This window comes from Trypanosoma brucei, chromosome 11 (genome assembly GCF_000210295.1).
Source record: "Trypanosoma brucei gambiense DAL972 chromosome 11, complete sequence".
Classification (NCBI taxonomy): Eukaryota; Euglenozoa; class Kinetoplastea; order Trypanosomatida; family Trypanosomatidae; genus Trypanosoma; species Trypanosoma brucei.
Genome location: NC_026744.1, coordinates 2,807,202 through 2,833,110, shown reverse-complemented (window position 1 = coordinate 2,833,110; position 25,909 = coordinate 2,807,202). Strand labels below are relative to the sequence as shown.

The 25,909-nt window shown below is 49.2% G+C and overlaps 6 protein-coding genes across 6 annotated transcripts; 1 reads left to right on the top strand and 5 right to left on the bottom strand.

Annotated features, from left to right (window-relative positions):
• Nucleotides 1-44: 44 nt before the first annotated feature.
• On the top strand, nucleotides 45-353 carry TbgDal_XI11960 (hypothetical protein, unlikely; the record flags this gene model as incomplete). The annotated part of the gene is made up of 1 exon (XM_011782039.1): nucleotides 45-353. The coding sequence occupies one exon, from the start codon at nucleotides 45-47 to the stop codon at nucleotides 351-353; it is 309 nt and encodes a 102-aa protein (XP_011780341.1).
• A 443-nt stretch (nucleotides 354-796) lies between these two features.
• On the bottom strand, nucleotides 797-14,056 carry TbgDal_XI11950 (hypothetical protein, conserved; the record flags this gene model as incomplete). Its single annotated transcript, XM_011782038.1, has 1 exon — nucleotides 797-14,056. The coding sequence occupies one exon, from the start codon at nucleotides 14,054-14,056 to the stop codon at nucleotides 797-799; it is 13,260 nt and encodes a 4,419-aa protein (XP_011780340.1).
• Nucleotides 14,057-15,575: 1,519 nt separating this feature from the next.
• On the bottom strand, nucleotides 15,576-18,334 carry TbgDal_XI11940 (adaptin AP-3 complex beta3 subunit, putative; the record flags this gene model as incomplete). The annotated part of the gene is given in 2 exon segments (XM_011782037.1): nucleotides 15,576-17,993; nucleotides 17,993-18,334. Coding segments are annotated over 2 exon segments (2,760 nt in total).
• A 428-nt stretch (nucleotides 18,335-18,762) lies between these two features.
• TbgDal_XI11930 (DNA-(apurinic or apyrimidinic site) lyase,putative) lies at nucleotides 18,763-20,481 on the bottom strand (the record flags this gene model as incomplete). The annotated part of the gene is made up of 1 exon (XM_011782036.1): nucleotides 18,763-20,481. One exon carries the CDS (start codon nucleotides 20,479-20,481, stop codon nucleotides 18,763-18,765), a length of 1,719 nt encoding a protein of 572 aa, XP_011780338.1.
• A 557-nt stretch (nucleotides 20,482-21,038) lies between these two features.
• On the bottom strand, nucleotides 21,039-23,735 carry TbgDal_XI11920 (hypothetical protein, conserved; the record flags this gene model as incomplete). The annotated part of the gene is made up of 1 exon (XM_011782035.1): nucleotides 21,039-23,735. The coding sequence occupies one exon, from the start codon at nucleotides 23,733-23,735 to the stop codon at nucleotides 21,039-21,041; it is 2,697 nt and encodes an 898-aa protein (XP_011780337.1).
• Nucleotides 23,736-24,843: 1,108 nt separating this feature from the next.
• TbgDal_XI11910 (hypothetical protein, conserved) lies at nucleotides 24,844-25,419 on the bottom strand (the record flags this gene model as incomplete). The annotated part of the gene is made up of 1 exon (XM_011782034.1): nucleotides 24,844-25,419. The coding sequence occupies one exon, from the start codon at nucleotides 25,417-25,419 to the stop codon at nucleotides 24,844-24,846; it is 576 nt and encodes a 191-aa protein (XP_011780336.1).
• Nucleotides 25,420-25,909: the final 490 nt, after the last annotated feature.

Below are 25,909 nucleotides of genomic sequence, written 5' to 3'. Positions count from 1 at the left end.
TAGCGTATGATGTCTATATATGCAAGCGGAGTGTGTTTGCGTGTATGTATAGGAAGGGGATAGCTAACCGGTATGGATATGTGATCAATGGTTTGCCGCTCTTTAATATCCACGCCTTGGCCGGCGTAGTCCCCGTTTTCTCTCGGTTTGCAACCCCTAGGAATTACAACCGTATCTGCGGAAGCACGACTGAACTACAACAAGACAACTCCGTTTGTGCGCACCCGTGTTTTTTCCTTCACCCTCCCAGTTTGCCCCCGCTTGCGCTAAAGGGCGACGTACTCACTTCGATCCCCCAAGAGGATCCAACAGTTTTTGCAGGTAACCCTTATCTGCTTGCTTTTTCTCGTTGACCACAACCCGCTTTCACCCAGTGAGGCTACAAGAAACTGAACCAAAAAAACAAAAGAGAAGCATAAAGGATAAAGTGATGTTATAGGACCGTTTGGAGGAATTCACGTCTGGAAAATGAGGAGGGGAACGAAGTAAGAGGATAAAGAAATTATTTAGAAAAAGGCCAAATATAATAAAAGTCGGATAGTAAACAATACCATCGGCCACAAGACGACATTGTGTATGTTTTTCCTTTTCATAGAAAAGCGGCCACACCCGTGTCTGTCACAAGATCTTCAATTTTCCTCACGTCGTGACCCCTCTGCACCGTTCTTTCCTCCTTTCTTCTGCTAGATTTCCCACCTAATTGCACAATCGTCAAACACCGAGCTCTTTTTTTTTTTTTAAAAAACCAAACTCAGCGAGCTAACAAGCTTGGAAACACACATATATGTGTACACAATTATTCCCTAGGGTACACGAAATCGTATTTCGGAGACGGCGTCCCCAACTGCTCTTGTGTTGGTATTACCACCCTGCGAATCGACCCACGCAACTCTGCAAACTGCCTGGAAATCGCCTCTTGGTCTGCACGATACTTCATGGCAAGCTCCCTTGCTTGCATGTCGAGATGATTGTCTAGATCACGTAAGCTCTGCTCCACTTTGCGGTCGTCTTCAACCTTCTTTCTTACAGCATGCCGCAGCTCTTGCATTTGCTCCTGGACGCGTGCAAACTCCTCCTCATTTGCCTGCTGTGAAGTCTTGAGCCGGTTGTTTTGATCTGTTAGTGCCTGCCACTCGGACGTCAGTGTGCTGTAGCGGTGCTCAAATTGTGCAATAAGGTCGCGCAACGCACCGAGCAGTGCACGAGAGCGAAACTCCATGACATCCTGCACCGCCACGCTGCTGCTGGGACCACGGGGTGAGCCAAGTTGGTTGTCTTGTGAAAGTCGACCAACATTACTGAGTGTGCTTTGGCTGCGGCTGTTGCTGACTAACTCTCCGACGCTGATCCCGTGGTCCTGTAGGAGAATCTCTAAATGATTAAGCAAGAGCTCACAACCTTCACCGCTTCGCTGAATGCGCTGAATTTCTGAGGTAAAACATTCTAACCATTCCTCCATGTGCTGCTGGTTTAAAGAAGGGTCCACTGGAAGAATTCCAAGTGCCCTCGACCCAGCCGCCATCGCCCCTTGCAGCAGCTCCGCCCGCTCTAGTGAGGCAACGACAACCTCCCCTAAAAGTGCTGTTAGCGCGGGTAGGCCCATTGTATGTAATGAAGGAGGGGGCGCCCTCTCCGCATGTCGTATACATGCCCATACAATGTGACAAACGTTGCTGTGCACGTGATGCAGTGCGTCTCCCGCAGCAACAATATGTTCTGGTGTGAGCCCTCCGCTGAGCCTGTCGGTGGTGGGCAAATTGACGGGACTGCTGCCGTCACCTTCGCTACGAGCAGAGTCCTCGTCATTTGGGTCGTCCGTGTACGTCGTCACGTGGGCGCAAAAAACGCGATGCAAACTCTTTAAATCCTTCGCATGCTTTCCTTTCAGTTCGTTCAGTCTGCAATTTAGCTTTTCTTCATCGAAAGCAATAGAATCACGACATTTACTTAGCATGCAGTCGAAAAGAGACTGGAGACCGTAGAGTGCCCCGATGGCGCTTGTGTCTGTGACAGGTGGCAAGCGGAGTCGCAGGTCATTGACTGCCATGTGCAATGCATCGTTAAAGAACGCCTGCAGCTGACGTGACAGACTCTCGAACTCTGCATTTTGCCTGAGTGAGTCCCGTTCCGCTACGTGGTTGTCGTCCTGGAGGTGTTTGATGCGACCCCGTAGTGCAGCCACCTCTTCTGCCATCCGTGCGCTTTCTAGCTTTGCGGAGGTAGCCTCTTCCCTCAGCGTCTTTGTTTCAGAGAGGTAGTGCTCCAGACGCTCAACGCAAAGCTGGACAATATCCCCCACGGTTGTGTCGCTTTCCCCCAACTCATTTTCATTTGCGTTACTACAATAGGAAAGTAATTCCTGCTGGACGTTCAAGTGCTCATAAAGCACACTCTGCACACGTTCAACGAGTTTTTCCGATTCCAATGTCAAGACGTCGCGTTCCTTGGTCACCTGCTGCAGCCTCTCCAGGAGTGAACGCTGTTCCTTCGGCGCTACACCTACGTCCATCACAGCAGCGGCATCACTGCGGCAGTTACCCCTTAGATTATCCTCAAACTCCCGTGGTTCCTCACTGCGGTGGTGTATGCTCGGCCCCCCACCGAAGCAAACTTCGTGAACTTGCGCAAGGCCGGCGGCATCAGCATCAATGTCGGGTGACTGAGTTGGGCTCCTGAACTTCCTGGAAGCCTCTTCAGTAGGTTCAGTAAGCGGGTCAACTCTCTCCTGCAGGGTGGCATTTTGACCTCTGCATTCACCATTTGACTCTGTGATGCACTGTAGTTGCGTATGCGTTTCAGAGAGTTGTTGTTCCACACACCTTAGAGTCCTCTCCAGTTGCGCATTATCGATGCGTAGCTCCTCCAAGGCCGTTCCCAGTTTTCGATTTTCGTCAAGCGTCTCACGGAGTTTTTTTCGAATGCCTTCAGTAAGTGTTGAAAGAGCACAAGATGCAACCGCCGGGCCGCCAACCTCAAGTTCCTTGTGAAGGGCCTTCCTCGCATCTTCCATCTCTCTTTTTTGAGCTTTGTTTTTCTTCTTGGCAGAAGCAATTTCAGCCTCCAGTTTTTGTATGTTCGCCTGCACAGTATCTTTTGCCGAACACAGTTGTCCAGCCGCCTGGCGTACGCGGAGCTCCAAAGGAGCATCTTCGGTTGTTAGAAAGCTTTCAGACTTCTCGGGACACAACTCGGAAAGGACTTCTTCGACACTTCCCACAAACTCTAGCAGTTGGCAGCGGTATCTTTCGTTACCTGGCATGTCCAGACGCGCAACGGCCGCGTTCGCCCCCTCGCGATGGCACTGCAGTTGTTCCTCCTGCGCGGTTGTGCAGAGTATTCCCGCCTCAGCGCATACGGATTGCGAAGAGGCTACATTCCTTAAAGTTTGAAGTATCTTGTTTTTGCTCTCTTCAAACTGCATGTTCTCCACAGGGCACCCAACAACACCGGCACATGTCGAAACAAATTGACACCATTCATTGTTTTGCCTCGACTGTTCCTCCAAGCGTGTGCGCAATGTGTCATTGCGGTTTTGCACCTCTTCTAGTTCAGCGTTCCTCATTTCTTCCGTTGCTCTCAGTTTGTTCCCTAATTCTTGCAACTGCTTTCGCGCGCATTTCTTCTCCGACTGGAGTAGGTTCACACACTCTCGCTGCTTTTCTTCTTCTTTCAACAACTCTGCGAGGTTCCTGCAGATATCACCGTCATGGGTATCGTGCCCAGCGCTTGCAAGAAGGCCCTGTGCTACGCGCGCTTCATCTTTGAGACGCCTTAATTCCGCCGCAGCGGCAGCACACTGTTGTTGGAGAAACTCAACCTTTTTAGCATCATTCAACGTACTCGTCTCGGCGAACACACTAAAGCTTTCCTCAATGCTGTGTCGACATGCTTCCAACTGCGAACGTACGTCCAGTAGTTGAGCCCGCAAGTCTTCCTCAGACTCGCGGTACTTCATCATCATTTCATTGGCGTGACTACAAGCTTCGAATATCGATTCGCCGTCATATACATGACGCAGAGTTTCCAATGCCTTCCTGTTTGCTTCGGTATGACGATGGATATATTTAGCAGCAATTCCACACTCTAAAGCCAAGCTCTGAAGGGCGTCAAGTTGAGCAACTGAAAAGTCTACAACGTCGGTTTGGCACTCTCCCCGCGGCCCTTCCTGCGACCCACTGTGTAACCCTCCAACACTGTTGGCCTGTCGGAGCAACTTGACCATTTCCCATACCCGTCTGTCACACATCTCCATTAAGGTTCCGCCGCTATTCACTTCCTTTTCCAGTTTAGCTATCCGCTCGTTCGCTATTAGATACCTAGTCCGAAAATCGGCAACGGCTGCGATCAAATTAGAAACAAAGGATGTGCTGCTCACGGATTCCGCTAGCTCCACTGTTTCAGCCAACTTTTGCAAGGCTAAAACGGCCACTGCTCGCGTAGGTCCTGGCACTTTGGTGGGGTTTCCTAGCAAATGCTTGTACTTCTGCACCCGCTGGTTAAGTCGGTGCACGCTGTCAGGCAGTCGTTGCACCTCACGCTCAGAAAGGGTGCTAGCAATGCAAGCACAAACACTTAGAAGGGTACTTTCCTGCGTCGGGAAACTCAGTATATAGCTCTGAAGTATCTCGGAGCGTCGCTCCATTTCGTCAAGCATTAAAACCCCGCACACGGCGTTGGCCGAGAGGCTCCGTATTTTATTTGTGGCATCGGCCAACGACACCACTCGAGAATTATGAAGGAACTCGTGGAGACTTTTCTCACCTTCCCATAGCTTTTGGCGAAGTTCATCCAGTTGTTGCTGTTTCAGTGTATTTTCTGCTAGCAACGTGGATTGCGCTCGCAGGAGGCTGCAGCGCTCGTTGTCAAAAGAACGCGCATCGTTTGAAATCTCCTCCTTCAGAGTTTCCACCTGTTTCTCATGACGCTCTACACGCTGGTGCATCTTCTGCAACTCCACGCTTCTTTCACTGAGTGCGTTGCGAAGTAACTCGACACGAGCCGTTGCTTCAGCTATCCGCGTGAGATTACCGACTTCCACACTCTGCGCATTCAATTCTGCTTCCCGTGCAGCCACCTCAGTAGCGGTCATCCTTATTCGTACACTCTCCAATTCTGATGTAACCAACTTCAGCTTTCCCTTAAGACTTTCAGACTCCTGCATGCGCTGAGCAACGTGCCTTACAATACCGTCTAGCCATCTCTCTTCCACTACAGAAACCGACGCCCCCACATCTCCCGTTTTATCAACGCGGTCACCTGCATCGTCAGCATAAAGCGTTGAAGCTGCTATGCTTCCTGCGAAGTCCATGAGCGTCCGCTGTAGTCTTGCTGTTTGCGCTGATGCCGCAACTTGTCGTTGTAGTGCCTCATTAAGTAGCCGTTCCGCTGTGGCAACTGACTCCGTCTGCGCCTCCAGAGTTGCCAGCTGCGTTGTTTCTCCCCCCTCCAACCGCGTACGCAGCTCTTCCGTGTGGTGCTGCGATTGTTTAAGCGACGCACGAACACTCTGTAACTCTGAGAATAGGGAGTGCAGACTGTGAGCAGTACCGCTTGCAACCGCTAAAAGCGAATCAGTAGTAACTTCGTCTTTAATGGCACTGGAGCATGAACGCAGCGCATCTCCCAACAAAGTTGCCGCAGCGGAAATTACCCGGTCCTTTTCACGTAATTGTCTGATCACTGCAAGCACGCAGAGTTCGAGCTGGGTACGGATAGAGGTGTCCAGTTCCGCTAAACTCGGTCCGGTGGCGGAAACTTGCCTTTTCTCACTGATAGCACCTTCAACTGCTTCTCCACAACTACCAGAAGTCCTTACTAAATCCAGGGCAGGTGTGCCGATAGGTACATCGATATCAAGGGAAGTTCGTAGGCTCTCTATGGCATTTCGTACGGATGTCACCATCAACTCACTCTCCATAAGCCTCTGGTCTATTGCAGCCGTGCTAGTCCGTCGATCGGTACGCAACACGAGCAGCTCCGACACCAGCTCTTTGCAACGCTCCACAAGTAAAGCCTCTGCGCCATCCTCTACACGATGTGACGCTGGCGAAGACTCCCGCGAGTGAGACCGCTCTTCTCTCCTACGGGCACGCTCAATAACAGAGTTACATTCCTCACACACGGATCGCAGACTCGACAATTTCTCACTTGCAATTCGTGCCGTCATTACGACGAGGTTAGACACCGCTGCTACACCTGATCGCGGACTGAGTGCGGGACACAAAGAGGATCCACACGCACTTCCCAAATACTCGAGGGAGGTTTCACAGCCCCCGACAACCATCTGCAAATCCCGTTTTAGTCTGACGTTTTCACTCAACGCACTATCCGCGTCATCACGAAGGCGATACATTTCGTCCACGGTTGACTGCACGCACTTCTGCAACTGAGTTGGGAGAGGTAACGACGGATCTGCGGCGCCACCAGCGCAAAGAGAAGCGACGGATCGCTTAATCGCGAGCAAGCATTCCGACCGCGACACATTCGCAACTTCCCCGTGATCGAAGGCATTCTGAGAACCACACAGCTTCCGAAGATCATCCAACTCCTTCCGCACATCAACCAAGGTAGAAATAGTGTCGCCAGAGCTGCAGTGAAATAAATCTCCCGCACAACACAACACTAACCAACCACAGAGTGCGGTAGAAACAACTTTCGCCGGGACCCATCCATACCGAACAACATGGGTTAGTCGTTCTTCAGCCTCTTCCAAAAACAACATAGCTACAGAGAGTTGAAAGGATAAGTTTCTGGACATCATCCGCAGCTCGCGGTCGTTCTCATTCAATGCATTCGTGGTCTCTGCCATATGGTGGCATTTTGCTAACAGGGGTACACTCATTTCTCCTTCCTGCATAGCGGCAGTCATGACCCCCGATGCCTTAGCAGCGTCCTCACGCATACGCTCCAGTGCGCTCATAGCAGCATGACCAACATCCAAGGCAGATCCATCATTTCCCGTAGGTATTTCTCCACCATACAGTGTACCTTGCAGTGCGATAGTTGCTTGCGACAGATTGCGCAGTTGTTCCTCCAGAGCAGTTTCCCGTCCCATAGCCTCGTCTAGCTCTTGCTTCAGTGTGTCTTCCCTAACCTTAGCTTCCTCGGCAGCACGCTGAATTGCCGCGACAGATCCCAGTACAGAATCGTCCAGGTTGGTAGAGGCAGACATATCACAACCCGACAAACTTAAAGGGTCATCTGCGGTGCAGGAATAATTCCCACCTTCCAACGTACACTGAACAGCTGTTGCCGCACCAACCAAGCATTTCAAACGCGTTTTAAGGGCAACTTCTCTTTTATGAGCCTCTTCCACCTTTTTCTTCAGGGAAACTTCACGAGATATTGAACACTCAAAAGCGCTTTCAATGGCATCAGCAGCAACAAGAGCCAACTCACTTAACTCCACGGCGCGTTCCTCACCATTGCCACCTATTTCTGCATCAAACAACTTAGAGTGCAGACAAATAATGGAACGTGAAAGTTGCAAGAGCCGTCCCTCAACAGCGTCAATCCGTGCAGCACCCTCCTTCAGTTTTTCTTCCAGTGCATTCCTACAAGCCTTTGACTCCTCTGCAGCACGTTGAACGGCAACAAAAGGATCTACAAAAGCATCGTCACCATCCACTTCATCACCAGAACAAATAGAACACTCCTTGCGACTAACTCTTTCTGGAGAGGCATTTCCGTCCAATGTACTCTGAACAGCTGTTGCCGCACTCGCCAAAGACTTCAATCGAGACCTGAGCGCAACTTCCCTTTTATGAGCCTCTTCCACCTGTTTCTTCAGGGAGACTTCACGAGATATTGAACACTCAAAAGCACTTTCAATAACACCCAAAGAAAGAAATGCCACACTACAAAGATCAAAAGTAGAAATATAACAACTCACATCCGCACCATCTTCACATACTGTGCCTTGCAGTGCGATAGTTGCTTGCGACAGATTGCGCAGTTGTTCCTCCAGAGCAGTTTCCCGTCCCATAGCCTCGTCTAGCTCTTGCTTCAGTGTGTCTTCCCTAACCTTAGCTTCCTCGGCAGCACGCTGAATTGCTGATGCCAGTGGCATTTCTGCCTCCGTTGTACCAAGCACAGCCAGAGCTGACTCAATACCTTGTAGGCATTGGGCACGTGTAGATGAGTCATCTGTTCCAGTGGAACCGCTATCCTTCTTGACGTCCTCCCCTACAAGCGCACGGTAATGCTTTTCACTGTCGCGTAATGCATTCGTGGTCTCTGCCATATGGTGGCATTTTGCTAACAGGGGTACACTCATTTCTCCTTCCTGCATAGCGGCAGTCATGACCCCCGATGCCTTAGCAGCGTCCTCACGCATACGCTCCAGTGCGCTCATAGCAGCATGACCAACATCCAAGGCAGATCCATCATTTCCCGTAGATATTTCTCCACCATACAGTGTACCTTGCAGTGCGATAGTTGCTTGCGACAGATTGCGCAGTTGTTCCTCCAGAGCAGTTTCCCGTCCCATAGCCTCGTCTAGCTCTTGCTTCAGTGTGTCTTCCCTAACCTTAGCTTCCTCGGCAGCACGCTGAATTGCTGATGCCAGTGGCATTTCTGCCTCCGTTGTACCAAGCACAGCCAGAGCTGACTCAATACCTTGTAGGCATTGGGCACGTGTAGATGAGTCATCTGTTCCAGTGGAACCGCTATCCTTCTTGACGTCCTCCCCTACAAGCGCACGGTAATGCTTTTCACTGTCGCGTAATGCATTCGTGGTCTCTGCCATATGGTGGCATTTTGCTAACAGGGGTACACTCATTTCTCCTTCCTGCATAGCGGCAGTCATGACCCCCGATGCCTTAGCAGCGTCCTCACGCATACGCTCCAGTGCGCTCATAGCAGCATGACCAACATCCAAGGCAGATCCATCATTTCCCGTAGATATTTCTCCACCATACAGTGTACCTTGCAGTGCGATAGTTGCTTGCGACAGATTGCGCAGTTGTTCCTCCAGAGCAGTTTCCCGTCCCATAGCCTCGTCTAGCTCTTGCTTCAGTGTGTCTTCCCTAACCTTAGCTTCCTCGGCAGCACGCTGAATTGCTGATGCCAGTGGCATTTCTGCCTCCGTTGTACCAAGCACAGCCAGAGCTGACTCAATACCTTGTAGGCATTGGGCACGTGTAGATGAGTCATCTGTTCCAGTGGAACCGCTATCCTTCTTGACGTCCTCCCCTACAAGCGCACGGTAATGCTTTTCACTGTCGCGTAATGCATTCGTGGTCTCTGCCATATGGTGGCATTTTGCTAACAGGGGTACACTCATTTCTCCTTCCTGCATAGCGGCAGTCATGACCCCCGATGCCTTAGCAGCGTCCTCACGCATACGCTCCAGTGCGCTCATAGCAGCATGACCAACATCCAAGGCAGATCCATCATTTCCCGTAGATATTTCTCCACCATACAGTGTACCTTGCAGTGCGATAGTTGCTTGCGACAGATTGCGCAGTTGTTCCTCCAGAGCAGTTTCCCGTCCCATAGCCTCGTCTAGCTCTTGCTTCAGTGTGTCTTCCCTAACCTTAGCTTCCTCGGCAGCACGCTGAATTGCTGATGCCAGTGGCATTTCTGCCTCCGTTGTACCAAGCACAGCCAGAGCTGACTCAATACCTTGTAGGCACTGGGCACGTGTAGATGAGTCATCTGTTCCAGTGGAACCGCTATCCTTCTTGACGTCCTCCCCTACAAGCGCACGGTAATGCTTTTCACTGTCGCGTAATGCATTCGTGGTCTCTGCCATATGGTGGCATTTTGCTAACAGGGGTACACTCATTTCTCCTTCCTGCATAGCGGCAGTCATGACCCCCGATGCCTTAGCAGCGTCCTCACGCATACGCTCCAGTGCGCTCATAGCAGCATGACCAACATCCAAGGCAGATCCATCATTTCCCGTAGATATTTCTCCACCATACAGTGTACCTTGCAGTGCGATAGTTGCTTGCGACAGATTGCGCAGTTGTTCCTCCAGAGCAGTTTCCCGTCCCATAGCCTCGTCTAGCTCTTGCTTCAGTGTGTCTTCCCTAACCTTAGCTTCCTCGGCAGCACGCTGAATTGCTGATGCCAGTGGCATTTCTGCCTCCGTTGTACCAAGCACAGCCAGAGCTGACTCAATACCTTGTAGGCACTGGGCACGTGTAGATGAGTCATCTGTTCCAGTGGAACCGCTATCCTTCTTGACGTCCTCCCCTACAAGCGCACGGTAATGCTTTTCACTGTCGCGTAATGCATTCGTGGTCTCTGCCATATGGTGGCATTTTGCTAACAGGGGTACACTCATTTCTCCTTCCTGCATAGCGGCAGTCATGACCCCCGATGCCTTAGCAGCGTCCTCACGCATACGCTCCAGTGCGCTCATAGCAGCATGACCAACATCCAAGGCAGATCCATCATTTCCCGTAGATATTTCTCCACCATACAGTGTACCTTGCAGTGCGATAGTTGCTTGCGACAGATTGCGCAGTTGTTCCTCCAGAGCAGTTTCCCGTCCCATAGCCTCGTCTAGCTCTTGCTTCAGTGTGTCTTCCCTAACCTTAGCTTCCTCGGCAGCACGCTGAATTGCTGATGCCAGTGGCATTTCTGCCTCCGTTGTACCAAGCACAGCCAGAGCTGACTCAATACCTTGTAGGCACTGGGCACGTGTAGATGAGTCATCTGTTCCAGTGGAACCGCTATCCTTCTTGACGTCCTCCCCTACAAGCGCACGGTAATGCTTTTCACTGTCGCGTAATGCATTCGTGGTCTCTGCCATATGGTGGCATTTTGCTAACAGGGGTACACTCATTTCTCCTTCCTGCATAGCGGCAGTCATGACCCCCGATGCCTTAGCAGCGTCCTCACGCATACGCTCCAGTGCGCTCATAGCAGCATGACCAACATCCAAGGCAGATCCATCATTTCCCGTAGGTATTTCTCCACCATACAGTGTACCTTGCAGTGCGATAGTTGCTTGCGACAGATTGCGCAGTTGTTCCTCCAGAGCAGTTTCCCGTCCCATAGCCTCGTCTAGCTCTTGCTTCAGTGTGTCTTCCCTAACCTTAGCTTCCTCGGCAGCACGCTGAATTGCTGATGCCAGTGGCATTTCTGCCTCCGTTGTACCAAGCACAGCCAGAGCTGACTCAATACCTTGTAGGCACTGGGCACGTGTAGATAAGTTTCTTTCCGTTTTTTTCTCTTTTTTATCTTGATGTCCAATGAGTTTTTGTTGTTTTTCTATTATTTCATTTAGTTCTTCGATTTGTTTGTTTATCTTGTTGTTATGGTAATGCTGTGGATGTTCGTTGTAGTATTTGTGCACTATTTGGAGGCGTTCATTGAATTCTATTTTGTCGAAGTCTATTCGTAGCTGTAGCTCGTTGTATTTTTTCGTTGTATTTTCTATTATTTCCTCTGCTTTCTTGACGGATGTGTTCATTTGTGTGAAGGCTCCGTAATTTTGTGTTGTTAGATCTTTTTCTTGGTGCATTCGTGACTGATCTAATCGATTAATCAGTTCGCTCATTTGTCGAAGTTCTTCGTGTTTTTGTCGCACGTGTTGTACTGTGCATATTTCTCTTTTTGATCCTGTGATTTCCTGTATTCTGAGGAGCTGCTCTTCGTTTTTAATCATATCCTGTATTCGCCTTTTTATGGTCATGTTGTCAGTTCCTAATAGGCTGTTTATATGATCTAATGTGGCTGTATTAAACTGGTGGAGCTGTAATTGCTTTTCCAATTCGTCGCATCTTAGTACGGGGCTGTCTTCGTCATTTTCCGTGAGAGCAATATATTTGCCTACTAGATGCTTCAGGGTGCTGTGTTGCGTGTGTAAGTCTCGGATTGAACTGCATAAGTCTCTACTCTCGCGGACGCCGTTGTCGTCCACGCTAACTTTGACATCCTGTGTACCGAAGACCTCACCTGCAGCTTGAAGTAGTGTTATGTGATTACTTAACGCACGCATGACGAGTTCTAACAAACAGTTTGTGTCTGCGCCGGAGCATAGTGGTACGACGTTCTCGAGTGTCCAGTGAAAGAACCGTTCTAAACGGAACGCTATAATGTGGCCACGTTGTTCACCGTGGCTGCACGTGAGCCGCGTTGCCCACCGCCTAATGGATTCGTCGCTATCCGCTTCATCACATTCATCATAACTTGCTTTGTCTACGCTCTCGATTTTAGTGTTTGAGACTTTGTCTTCACCACTGTCCTTCCCCAGTTCTTGGCTGCTTTCACCACCGCAAAGAGCCCTTTCTAGAGGCGGGAATGACACCGTGTCGGAAGGCACGACGACTGTTGTCTGTGTCATTGTGTTCTGCAGTGTCCTTAACTTTGTTTGCAATACTGCGAGATCACTCTCCCATCCGTCTTTGGCTCGAAAAAAGGTTTTGCGTAATGCGTTAATCTCTTCGTCCCGCGTCTTTTGAAGGTCCTTGAGTTCGTTCACAAGATTCTCTAGAAGAGTCTGCTTCGTCGTGGCGGCACGGCGGGCTTCATCCAGTGCTGCAACCGTCTGCAGGTGCGCATACGCCGTAACAAGCCTTCTTTCGCCGCGTGTGTCCACGCCGCCGCTTATGGCAGATAGCACACATTCCACCACCGTTACGTACTCGCTATAACACGCCCGAAGAAGTACAATTGTCGCCTCCGTGTAAGCACGGAGTCCTTCGCGGGCGAGCCGCTCTGCATTTTTCTTCTCGCGTTCCAGCTGGTGGAACTCGTGTTGAGGAGCTGATCTCAGTCCTAGGTTGCGGTGCGCCGCCCGCAATTCGGCTAACATATCACCTTCATTTGCACTACTCAAGTTCCGCTCTCGTTGCCACACTTCCTGAGGTGCATCCGCATGGACTGTGCTACTGCTTAACAGTGTAATTGCGCTACCGTCTAAGACTCCCCCCTCGCGTTGTCCTCCAACTAAGTTTTGTGCACTATCAGCGTCACTTAAGGTAGACAAGCAGGGAAGTTGCAACCACTCCTCAGGTGATGTTACGAGCTCCCTCCGGCTTACAACTGGGGACAATTTTGTGCACCCCTCTGTACGTTCCCTCGCAATAATGTTTTCCATTCGTTGCACACGCACTTGTTGCCGCTCTTTTGTGAAAAGCCCCCTCGCTTCGGAAGTGCGGTCGTCAGAGAAGGTTCTGTCGTACAGACTGTTCCACAATTCCAGTTGCTGTTTAAGATCTTTAACCAGCGGCAGCGGAGGCTGTGTCTCGTTCAGTGTATTCAACCGGCAATCCACCCCTTTCCGCAGCTCACCAAGCAGTTTTTCTACGTATTTCAGACTAAACTCCACATTTGGTTCCGTATTCGATAGCGATTCTCGTCTACAGTTAGGGAACGCCCCCGACGACGCCACCGCATCCGCGAGGTCTACTGCTATTCGTTTCCACTCCTGCAACTCATCTAGTTTCATTGTGAGTGTGCTGATGTCCAGGTTCGTCTCATCACTTCCACTATCATCACACTCCTTATGTGATGCGCTTTTCACACACCCTTTCCCACTTCGTCGCCCTCCCACTACCCTCTCATCAGGTCGCTGAGTGCGATTCAACTGACACTTATACCTCCCAACGAATTGCTGCCAGTACTGAAAATCCTGCACGTTATCCGTGCATAACACAACGTGCTCACGCTTTGCTAGGTTTGTCGACTCGGCTACCGTTTTATCCCGTACGAACTCCAGTACGAGATAGTAGTAAGGAGGCACCTGGACATCCGCACGCCTATCTCGTGATCGTGCTGAAGATGACGAGGACGAAGCCGCCGTTTGCATCCCAGACACAGTGGACGCACCAGACACCTTTGGATCATGTACAAATGACGCAGTGCGCTTTACTGAATGAAAGGGGACGTCCTTAATCAACCGCGACTGCTTTCCGCAAGTGGAGTAAACAAAGAAATGCCCGTTTTCAATGCTCACAATGTTCTTTGACCCCCGGCCAGCGCCCACCTTGAACATCTTTTCACTGTCTGCGCACATCCACATTTCACTCCTGATTGCGAGGAGATCCCCTTCATCAGAGTTGTACAGGTCCATCACAGGTCCCTGGGGAGCGAAGGGCATCGACGTGCAGCAGTTGTAATGTCAAAAAATGTGCGTCTGCCACAACAGCAACCGTAATAACAAAGAAATAACGCCAACAACACGCGCTCTTGCTGCTTTCCACCACTGTTCAGTGGTACCTTTTGCGCTATTGTAGTCCAACTCACACCTGTTTCTTTTTCTTCGCCAAATTTCTTCAAGGAAACGTAAAACAACAACAACACCCCACCTCAGCTTTTTCGCTATTTGATATATATATCCGTTTAAACACTGATCAGGGAGAATACGTATGTACAACCAAAGGGCGGTGCAGCTGTGCAGGGGTTCAAACTCCTGTTAACGCACCACCTAGGGTTACAAAAAGGGAAGTGGAAAAAAAGAATGGAGAAACACGCCAACTTAAATTTAACGGGTTTCTACTTTTGCTGACTCCTTGACTACTTTACGGTGTTGTTGTCGTTGATGTTAGCTTTTGATTAATATATATGTGAGTGCCGATGCAGCCTTCCCACTTATATGTATATATATATGTATATATGGGTGTTGCACTTTCCTGTGAACCTCTTGTCTTCTCTCGACAGGATTTTCCCTTCTTTGCTTTCTCCCCCCTTCTCTACCACCGTCTTCTCCGACAAGGTTGAAACTATTCCTACCCTGTGTCGCCTATAACACAGTTGATGGTCTTGTACTTTTTTGTTCCTCTTTTCCTTTATGGTCTTCGTCGGTTGGTTTCTTTTCAGTTTCCGTCCTTATAAATCCGGGGTCTTTATATATATAATAAATATACGTGGAAGCGCAATTATTTCTTTCGCTACGTGGACTAAGTCAACACAGCACTTCTGTGAACTAAAACTTCGTTCAAATTGTTTACTGCTACTATGGAAAGACAGAGGGAGAGGAAAACGAGGAGTTTAGTCCCTAGAGGCTCTTTACACTGCGCAAATGTAAGCTATCCACTGCCACAACGGAAGTGACGCAGGTGAATTAAACATATCAAACAATGTGAAGAGAGGGAAGCGACAGGGGAATATATTCGTGTGTATGCAGGGGAAAGAAACAGAGGAACAAAAAATGGCGCGATCTCATCATTTAGTTGAAGAGGGTAGCCAAGCCCGACAGCATTCATGCGGGCCACAACAATATGAGGCTATTCTGCCGCACTATTTTCCCTGCCTTTACCGCCTCCCCGAACGCACCGTCAACTATAACGTCGTGTCCGCCACCCACTGTAGGTCGACAATCATTTTATCTGCGATAAGCACTTTATTGCTGCTTTCAGTACTCTTTTGTTATATATGGATATATAATTGTAACTGCCACCAGCACCGTCTCTTTTCGAAACGGCACTGCTCAGCCTACACAACACCACAAGTAACCAACGAACGATGGAAAAGAGAACCCGAAGCACTGGAACGTGTCGCTATAAAAGAGACGTCACCGAGCCGAAAACGGAACTGTTCTCTCGCGGTCTGCTTCTTTTGCCTTATTATTTTGTCCTTGCCTTTCCCCCTTTCTTTTGCTCCTGTTGTCCCTACTCGTTTCACTCCGCGGGACCACTACCCTCCCTTGTGGGTGTGTCCAGTGCTCTGTCACTTCCCCCCTCCACTGAGGCAGTTGTCTTGTCATTAATAACTTCTCGAACCGCATTATTACCTGCCGTTGTACTGGAAACACCGGGAGTGCCTCCGCTTCGTGATCCCTCCTTCTCTAGCGTCACAGCCGCAGTGACTCCGCCTTCAGTTTCAGTGGGGACTGTTTTGGAATCGGGTGCGGGCTTGGGAGCGCCAAGACGTCGTACGGTAACTTTGACAACAGGACGTCTGGGAGCGTCAGATGCTTCTGCGGCGATATTTGTTATGTTCGTCTTGCTCGACGCATCCGATGGCCGTATGACTGCCTCCTTTGCTGGGGTTCGTTGCTCTTCGTCATCACCTCTGCCCATTTCATCGCTGGTGCTGTTCCCGCCCCTCTGTTGGGACCCGTCAGTTGAGGAGTAGCCGTCATCACCGGTATAACTGCTGTGTACCGAAGTGGAGGCGTCGCTACTGCCACTACCCCTACATGTGCCACTGTCGCTGCTACTGTCACTATACATCATTGAGCTATCGTCATCATCCTCATCGTCGCTCATGCTGTCATCACCCGAATCCGCCCCGTCATCGCGCACCTCGCATCCAGGAGGTAACCGTAAAAGTGGATCGGAGGGCACCGTTGCCCAAGGCGGAAGGGGATGATAACCAGTGAAAGGCTTACCAATGAAATGAGACAGACTGCCCAGTTCATAGTGGGTATGCTCAGCATACGGATCGCTCGACTGCGGTTGCTTTTTTTCGCGAAAAAGAAGCATGCGCTTTAGTCCTTCGAATGTTGCACTCTGTCGGTCCACAGCACAACCCACAAGTCGTGCATAGTCACGCACATCGTAGTCGTCATCAAAATTTGCAAGTTCAATGAGGTAGAAAAAGAGTTGCCTAAATCGTTCGGCCACCGCCCCACTTCCATCAAGGAACATCCATATCTTGCACCCAAGCATGAGCACCTGCTTCCTCACCTCAGAGCCTTCTGTCTTGAAGGATTTCACGAGTATACGAAAGCATTCCGGTGCCGCAGCGGCGATAACATTGTGAAGTTGAATGTTCTCACCGACCAACCACAATATAACGGCCTTGGCGGAGTCGCTGGTAACCTCGCCCTTTATTACCCTTTGCAACAGACGGTATACGAGTCGTGCAGTTTGCCGCCCACTGCTGTTGCCCTGTACTACGAGCAATTGCAACACCTTGATAGACTCAGACACAACCTCTGCATTCTTGTGGGATAACAGAGGCAACACCACCCTCATTACCTGCGACGTACACACCGAAGAAAGTCGCACAGCAATTAGGCCTAGTCCCCTGACAGCATCAACCACATGCTCCACGTGATAACTGCGGGTATAATGACGAAACTCACGAAAGAGATCCGGGAAGTTGTTAGCCGTAGCGAGTTTAGAGATGATACTCAGCTTGAGGATGCGTATCTCCCTCTTATCTTGTGGCATGAGGAAAAATTCCCTAATGTATGGCACGAAAGGCTCTGCGTGTGTCAGTACAATAGTGTGAATGGTGCTGAGGACGACCGAGTGCCGCTCGTCAGGCCCCACCAGCAAACGAAGTAGTGGGAGAGTGCAAGCGTCCATGTCCGCCTTGGGGCCACAGTGGCAAATAACAGCGGTAGCGGCCACAACAACAGCGCTGTTGAGGCTCATCAAAAGCGGCTTCACAGAGTCAAGAAGCAGCCGGTGATCAGAGTCAAGAAGCATGGCTGCATTGGGCCCCCCTCGGCGTAAGCCAAGCATTTTTCTGTCCCAGGAGGAGGAGGAGGAGGAAGAGGTCGTTTCGGAAGAGCTTTCTCCATCATTTGCATCATTTACACCCTCTTCCTTGTCATTCTCCTTATTTTTTTTACTTTGTTCAGCTTCGTCTGATGAATCGCTTATCAGCTCGCGTCTTCCAGTCTGTTCGTTTGGGTCACAGAACTGTGTTCGCGCGTAGCGAAGCAACACGTGTATCAGTACCACTTGCCCCCACTCGTCACAGTCACCGATGACACGACACAGGTTACGGTAGACTTTGTGGATGAAACTTACTTCATGGGGGCATATCTCCACAAATGAAAGTGCGGCTGCAGCAGCCACTTCCGAATTTTTATCGGCTAGAAGTTGCTGAAGGATAGAATATATCGTCTCCAGATCCGCCTCGGACCCGTTGACGGCGTAAACTTGTGCAAGGGATATAGCTGCGGTCTTTCGGACCAGCGGCTCTGTGTCTAGTGCACATTTCTGCACCGCAACCATCACAAGCGTATGAATCGCCGGTATCCGCATGGCGCTTAACATGCGCAACGCTAACGAACGCACGTGCATACTATGGTCCATCAAGTCCTTTTGAAAGGCTGAAATGGAGAGAAGCGCCTCATTTGGTTCTCCTCCGCGTAATGTGTCACGAAGAAGTAAATCAGCTTTCTCAGTTCTACAGATGGGGAATGGATGTTCTTCACCACATCCGCAAAGAAGGTTGACATGTCGTAGCCCTTGCACATCTGTGCAATAATGCGCTTCATGGCAACACTTTTTTCGTGAATACAGTCGGAATTGAGGTGACGCCTAAGGTCTTCCGGTTTTGGTTGCACAGCAAAAAATTGTGCATCGCCAGAGACGAGTGAGCGGGCGCGGGATACAATACTCCCACCACTGGAAATAAACTCCTTCGCCCTCTCAGAGGCCAAAGAAGCCTTCTCTGCAATGATAGCGCGGTTCATCCTAACCACTTTTACGATGAGAGCCGACGAAAGAAGCGAAAGAGAACCGAGAAACCGCCTCAGGAACTGAAGGGGAGTGCTGCGCTGCAATCACAAGAAACTTCTGGACGTTGGGAGCCGAGTCAACACAAAAATCGCACTGTGTACATTTAGTGAAATGTAGTGCAACTTTTCCCCCTACAAAAAAGACCCACAAACGCAAAAAAAAATTGAAGCCATTATTAATATTAGTGTGCAGAGCAAAGGGAAACACCACTGGTGATACCTTCGGAGGTGCCTGCTGGGCACATGCAGTGACTTTCACAGACGCCCCCCCCCCCCCAATGGGTATTAGATAGGTCGATGCCACACCTACTTCCATATGTTAAATTTCGACACACACTTCAACAAGTGGGAGTGTCCCCACCACCTGATACTACGCTCGCATCTTATTCACTTCTTGGCCGCTTTTGGAAGAACGATTCCAAAGATGCTGGAAGTCGATACAAACAAGGGTGTATCTCCTTCACCTTTGCGGGCCTGGGTTCCAACAACAGATCCGGAAAGTACGCACATACGCCGCAATGGTCGCTGTATTGAGGTGGTGTTACAAATAAGCCGGTGGATGGAAGTCCACGAAACTGCAGGTCCCTCGCCTCCTTCTTTAGGGGTGGAAGACCTGTACCGTCCATAGCTGCTGCGGGGTACGCCCCGTGCCCCGCTGTACGTTGTACGCCAAGCAAATGGGATGCACCGTCAAACTCACTGAAAAAGGGTGACGATGTGTTCTCACAACCGTCCACGACCACCTTCTTACCGTTGTCTTCACCCGCGTGTCCAATGCCCTCAGATAATGTGCGGACAACGTTATTCTCCGTATCGCGGCATGGAGCCAATTTTGGCGCTAGCGACGCATCAATCAAAATGTAGTCTATGCGATTACCCTCGTTTACCACTCGTTTATTTTTCGATTGATCCCAGCACGTGTACGGGCACGGACAAACATCATTAAGTGCCTCAGGAGTAAGCCCCACCAACATTGTGTCACGCAAGTTCAAATCGACCAGCAGCTCTTTCATGAACTCCACACCTGCTTCATCGTGCGAGGGCAAACCACAATACTGCACTAAAACAAATATATCCCGATTGTGGTTAGTCTGCTGCATTCGAAGGAGTGTACTGGCAAAGACACTCGTAACACCCGCCTCACACAACTCCGACAGCGTTACCCTCGCCCCACTACCCTTGTTTTGATGATACTTTAACTCTCGACCCTTCTGTACGAGTTCTTGTAGCAAGTGGTTGCCATCAATGGTGACCGTAGTCTTGCATTCCTTTGTAAGGCCTGAGAACAGATTATCAACGCGAGCACACCTTCCGTCGTTTGGGTGCGGATCGTCACTTTCGTCAACAAGAAATTGCAATGTTTGTTCCGCAATGTATCCCTCTAGATGGCACACCGTATCTTGCCCAATATATGGATAGCTCTGCTTCCACTCGTCATTGCTGAGGCTTCGTGCAAGATGAACGAGTCGCATGAAGGAGGGAAAACCAAGGCGACGTTGGGACCAGTGCGAATCTTCCGCCCGAAAAGTTATATTGAGGTCTCCAACCAAGATAACAGGTTTCCCGTTTTCCTTCTTCAACCGTGCAAGAAGGCTCTTTAGGCATGAAAGGAACCTCATTTTGAATGCCATTCTCTGACTGTTGCGTCCATTCACAACGTAGGTGTTAACCAATACAAAGGCGCTGTGGCCCGTCACCAGCACACGACCCTCATCGTGCAGTTCCTCCACAGTGCTCGTCTTTTTGTCGCTTGCATCGGGGCTACTGTTGCCTTCCTTGTCATCCGCCTCAATAAAAGGTCGTGAGTCACACCACCACGTAAGCCCCTTGCGAGCAAATGTCGCAACGCCATTAAAGCCACGCTGGCCTCTACCACTGAAGGACCAAAACGATTCCCATCCCTCGACGGACACGGGCCTACCGTCACCAGCGCCCATTGCATATGGCTCATCTTTCAGCTTCTGCCACGAGCCCTTTACCTCCTGTAAACATACAATATCAGCTTGTGTGTGGCGCAAAAATTCCGCGATGGTACCAAAGTCGCTCCGTATCAGACGAGCTGTGGAGCCCCACCCCGCTACATTCCAGCTGATGAGAAACATAAATAATAATAAACAATTAAAAGTAATGCTGACCCCAGTAGACCCTATTTGCGAGTCTGTGCCCGTGTTTACGAAAGTTGTTTCGTCCGAGGCTCCAACTGCTTATGCTTCTGTTGTAAAAGGTAAAAAAAAAAAAGGAAACAGAAACAGAAGGGAAGGAAATAGAAGAGGAAATGCAACGACCATACGCCAGTTAAGCAATCGCTGGCACCGTTATCACGTAGACGACTGATTATCGGATGTTAAACGTTTGAATTTAAAAAAAAAACAGCCAAAACGGCAGCAAAACAAAGAATCACAGATATATCGTACTGTAAAGAAGGGAAACCTGTTGCGAGACAAATCCGGTAACGAAAGACATAATGGTATTGTGGTAAACCAATATGTAACATCAGTGTTAACGTAGAGGCACTGAAGTAACGGAAGGCGTGAGAGGAGAATTTTAAAAATCCCGCATTGACACACGTAGCACGCCTAAACACCGCGTGGAATAACTGACACGGCTGCTTCATAGCGTCCCTACCTAATGCATTGAAGGAAATACACAGAGACACCTACTAAAAGCGCCTCTTTATTTCGTTGCGTATTCGTTCAAAGAATCCTCCTTCACTGTGAAGCTTCTTTCCACTTGACAAGAGCAATGCCTCGTACTCTTTTGTGATGTTGTTCAACTGGACTCGACAAGATTCTGAAAGTGACGTTACCGCCAACAAAAGTCTGATACTCGGAATAAGATATGACCTTACCAATTGGGGTGTTACTACAGCACAATGGGGGATCGCAGCAAGGACGGTGAGCACAGCTTGCAAAACCTCTTGTATCTCCATAGATCCCGCGACGCTAGCCACTGTACATCGACCCGTCACGCCCGATCGTTCCGCGGGCACGACAGCAGTGGGGCTCAGTGTTTTGGCCAACTGTTGAGCTACCGTTGCCAAGTAATTGTACAGAATTTGCTCACGCGGTTCGGCAGCTATTATTCGCATGAGCGAGCACCAGTGTAGTAGAAACACAACGCTGAGACGCGAGAGGTATCCTTCGGCTTTCACGGTGTCCAACACCTTCTGAAGCACCTCCTCCTGATCTTCTGGTTTGGTTATGAATGCCACCATCGAGACGGCTGTCTTCACTGCCGCCTCAGTCACTTCAAATACCTTGTCGTACATCAGGGGATGCACCGCTGGCCACAAGTATTTCATTTGTGCCCCGTCGTCTTCCATTAAGGCGCTGACACGTTCCACCAACGCAAGTGCAAGTACGCGTTCCGGAACATCAGGTGATTGTGCGAGGGAGTTTAACGCGGAGAGAACAGCCGAAGCCCCAGTTGTTTTACCCGGTTCATCTGTGCACGCCATGAGGTATGTGAAGGCAGAGCCACACACATCATGTCGGTTCCTGGCATCAGCATGAAACACCACTCTTTTCCTCTCTTCTTCCTCCTCCGTTTTCCCTGTAACTATGGTATCGCGCATCAGCGCGGTAGCGTCGTTCACGATGTCTCGCACATCAGCGGAGTTAGCACCTGCATCCTTGTCTTGCAAACCCGCCACACAAGTTAAAAACGTTATAAAAAAACACAGGCATCGCTTATGGGTCTCTCTGCTTACTGTTGAGTTGCCTGCCCCTGCACCGGCGGCATCCTCCCATCCGGTAGCATCACTGCCGTCCCGTCCCGCTACGATGAGCAGAAGCATCTCACGCGCACGTCTCCAATCGGTTGTACTAAAAGAGGAAACCATCCTGGCAAGCGACGAAGCCAAGGCACAGGCACATGAACACAACGTCTCGTGTTCGTGGAGGTCTAAAAGAAGCGAACGCGTTGTGGGTAGTACCACATCCAAATAAGCATTGATCACCGCGGCGGAAACAACCGGCTTTCCGGGGACACCCCCACTTCTTTCAGCAAAAGCACTCCGCGCGCACGGTACATCCCTTTCCTCAACGTCTTCTCGTGAATGGGTGAGCGCATCACCAATGAGAGTTGCAAGTAATGTGATGGTTCGGTCAGCACTTTCGTCCGTAGCATCGAGCACATTCGCGGTGGTATGTGAGGTTACAATATCCGTAGCGTGAGAGCCGGAGGGCATGGGCTTCCCGTGGTTTGTCCTAGCAAGCACCTCCCTGTTGACAAGGGACAGAAATAAGGGAATAAAATGCGTGAGTAACATAACACGTGGCTTAAGGTTAGGAATGATGCTTTCACGCATACTTCTGAGTGCTCGACGCCTGACGGTAGCGCTGGTGTCGTGTAGCATCAAACGCGCGTGAAGCTCCAGAAACCTGGAGTGACATTCTGTCACTTCATCATTGCACTGTACGCCACCAACCAAGTCTATGCTTGGGCACGTTGGCCAAAGCGCTGTCAGGCACCGCACTACGTGGTAACGCACTGTTTTTGACTCGTCTTCACTAAGAGGCAGTAGTAAGCCCTCACAGATTGCCTGCCGAAAAACTATATCTTCCTCTTGCTCCCCCATGAGTTGGACTAAAGACTCGAGACACGTTAGCGCCAAAATCCTTCGCTCTGCGGCCCTTGCGTTTGCCAAATTGTAGAGTTCAGGTATTACTTCGTGGCGCATAACTGTACGCGGTGTATGTTGAAGCGTTCTGACCCAAGCCCCTGCCACTACTGATCGGTGTTCGGCGTTGGGGCGAAGGTACAACGAAAGAAGAAGAAGACGCGCCGCCACTCGATCATTCTTCTTGCTGCTAATTGTAGCAGAAAGGCTGATTAGTGGAATGAGACAATCTTTCTGTAGAGGATCTACCGCATGAACAAGCGTTGGCAGTTGTTCAGAAAGAACCGAGGTTACCGTTGAAAGTTCTTCCTCAGCTTTCGCCACGCGGCTCAATTGCGCTTCCCCATGATCTTCAACCTCCACCACTCGTGTATTCGAAGTTGCGGATCCACCCCCACTTGTAACGTTCGACTCAGCGGAGACGTCAGGCACTTCCGACTGCAGCATCACTTTTTTGACAGCCTCTGCGACGGCAGCGGCTCCGCACCGCCTCTTATAGAGCAGCAGCATATTCACTACGCTTTGCTCCACAAGTTTGTTCATCATGCCAATATTGACAGTACCAGCGCTTATGGTTAGCGCAGCGGCACATCCATCCATGTCTGCAAACACCAGAGGTGCAGGAAATAATTCATGATGCACGTCTTGCCATTCGTAGTAAAGTTCCAACGAAGTCATGGGGCATTGATGGTCACGTAGCCACATCGCTACTTGCTCATGTGTAATAACTTTCATGTAATATTTCCGTTTCAGTGGCTCCGGAAATTGCGTCAGAACAATGTTGATTTAAACATTCGGGAGGGGGGGGGGAGGAAAGGAGATAGAAGCATAAGTGCAGCAAATGGAATACTGAAAAAAGGGAAAAATGACGCAAAAAAAAATTTACTTACTCGATAAATAGCATTATTAATAACATCAGCAAACAATAACAAAATAGGCAAAATTACCATTCAAACGTGTATTGCACCGAGCAGCCACAGCGGTACGCATGACACTTTCCAACGTAAGTGTGTACCGGCACAAATCCAACATGTCCCCTCATATTTCTTTTTCTTCCCCTCTTCAACTCCCTCACATCACATTTGCACGTGAAAAAGTACAGGCGTGTGCGCACTGAACAGCAGTGAGTGAACTAATCCTTAATCACCTTTCAAACTTCGTGCACTGGATGAAATAGTGTTATGCTTCAGGTAGAAATACAAGAAACACAAAAGGAAGTAAAAAAAAAAGAGGGAAGAAAAAAGATACAGAGTACCAACAGTAACAAACTTATTCATTTAGATGATTAGCAATTCGAACAATAAAGTCATGCGAAGGTGACAAATGCTCGTGACAAACCGGATGTATGCGTTGAGTCAGAGGATGGAAAAAAAAGAAACCCATTGGCAAACTGATTCTAAAGGTGAAATGGTGTAGTCGCAGGGCATACCAAAATATCCACAAAAAAATAGTGGTAGGCTCTAACTGCGTTAGTTATTAAAAAGGTGAAAATGGGTGGAGGAGATAATAAATAAATACAAAACACAATCATATACAATCATGTGCTCACACACACACAAAAAAAAAACGCACATGCAAGTACGGAAACATAGCCTAATTTTAGTCGTGGTAACAGCAGTAACCCCTTTTCCGAGTGGTTACGTATACGACACTAACTTCTTCTCTTTTCATTCCTTGTTTATACATAATACTTCAATTGACACTTTTCCCTCCTATTTTTCTTTTTTGCTGCCTGCTGTCACTTTGCACTTCTTCCTACAGCAACCGTATCTTTCCATTTCCTTTCTTCCCCTCCTTTTCTTTTTTGTTGGATTTTTTTTTTCCATTCAAGCATGCAGCAGAGTTAGTCATCGGTAACACTCTTGCCACTTGTTAGTTTACTACAAGCGATCTCGAGATCCTCCGGACTTCGCTGCGCCATTTTTGGTTCTCTCGCCAAGACATGTTCCTCAAATAATGCAATATGTTTCTTTCGGTTATGTTCCATACCTCCTTGGTAAAGGCGTGTAACAAACTCCTGCTGCTCTGCCTTTTTCAGTTTCTTTTCTTTAGGGCGTGAGAGGGAAACCTGGTGCTCAAACAACTGTCTTAAATTATCATTCTTTCGCTGAATGGATTCATTATACAGACGCGATACTAAACCCTCCGTATCCGCCGAGTCGAGCTTTGGTTTCCCCGCGTGGTACTTTTCTATTTCTGCATTGAGGCTTTGCTCAATCTCACGGAGCCGTCTTTCCTTGTGCTCCATGGAATCATTGTAAAGATGTTTAATACTGCGCTCCCTCGCCTCTTGTGGGAGTCGAACGGATTTGCAGAGTGGTTTCAAATTCACCTCACGCGAATGGGGTTTGCTAAGGCGTTCCACACTTCGCTCCAACTGTTCTCTGGTGAGAAGGATTTGAGTCGGCTCGTCCTCCATGAGCGCCACTACGGAATACAAAATAATATATTTATATATATATATATTGTTCACAAATATATGTGTTTGCTTGTTATAATCTTTTCCTGTCCGTCTGCCTGCCTCTTTCACCTCTTTTCCTTTTCTCTTCTCTCTTTTTTTCTTTTTTACGGCTTCTCGGCGTCCGGTTGAAGGAAACGGTTATCTACTGAGCCCTCCTTTTTCCTTCACAGGTTCCTCTCAAAGTACAAAATTCAAGAGGAATAACCCCCTTCCAAAAAGAAAAAAAAAGAACAGAAGAAAAAAAAGATAAATTAACCGAATATATGAGAGAAGCACTAAAAGTTACAACAGTCAATCACAGATAAAGCCTGTGGCAGTTTCACTGCAAAGAAACACAAAGTTTTGCAGCGGCAACGACATCACTATAGCTGTAAAACAAAAAAATTATATATATATTTATATACACTACGAAGTCTCCCCCTCCTCCACTTCCACTTCATTTCTTCCA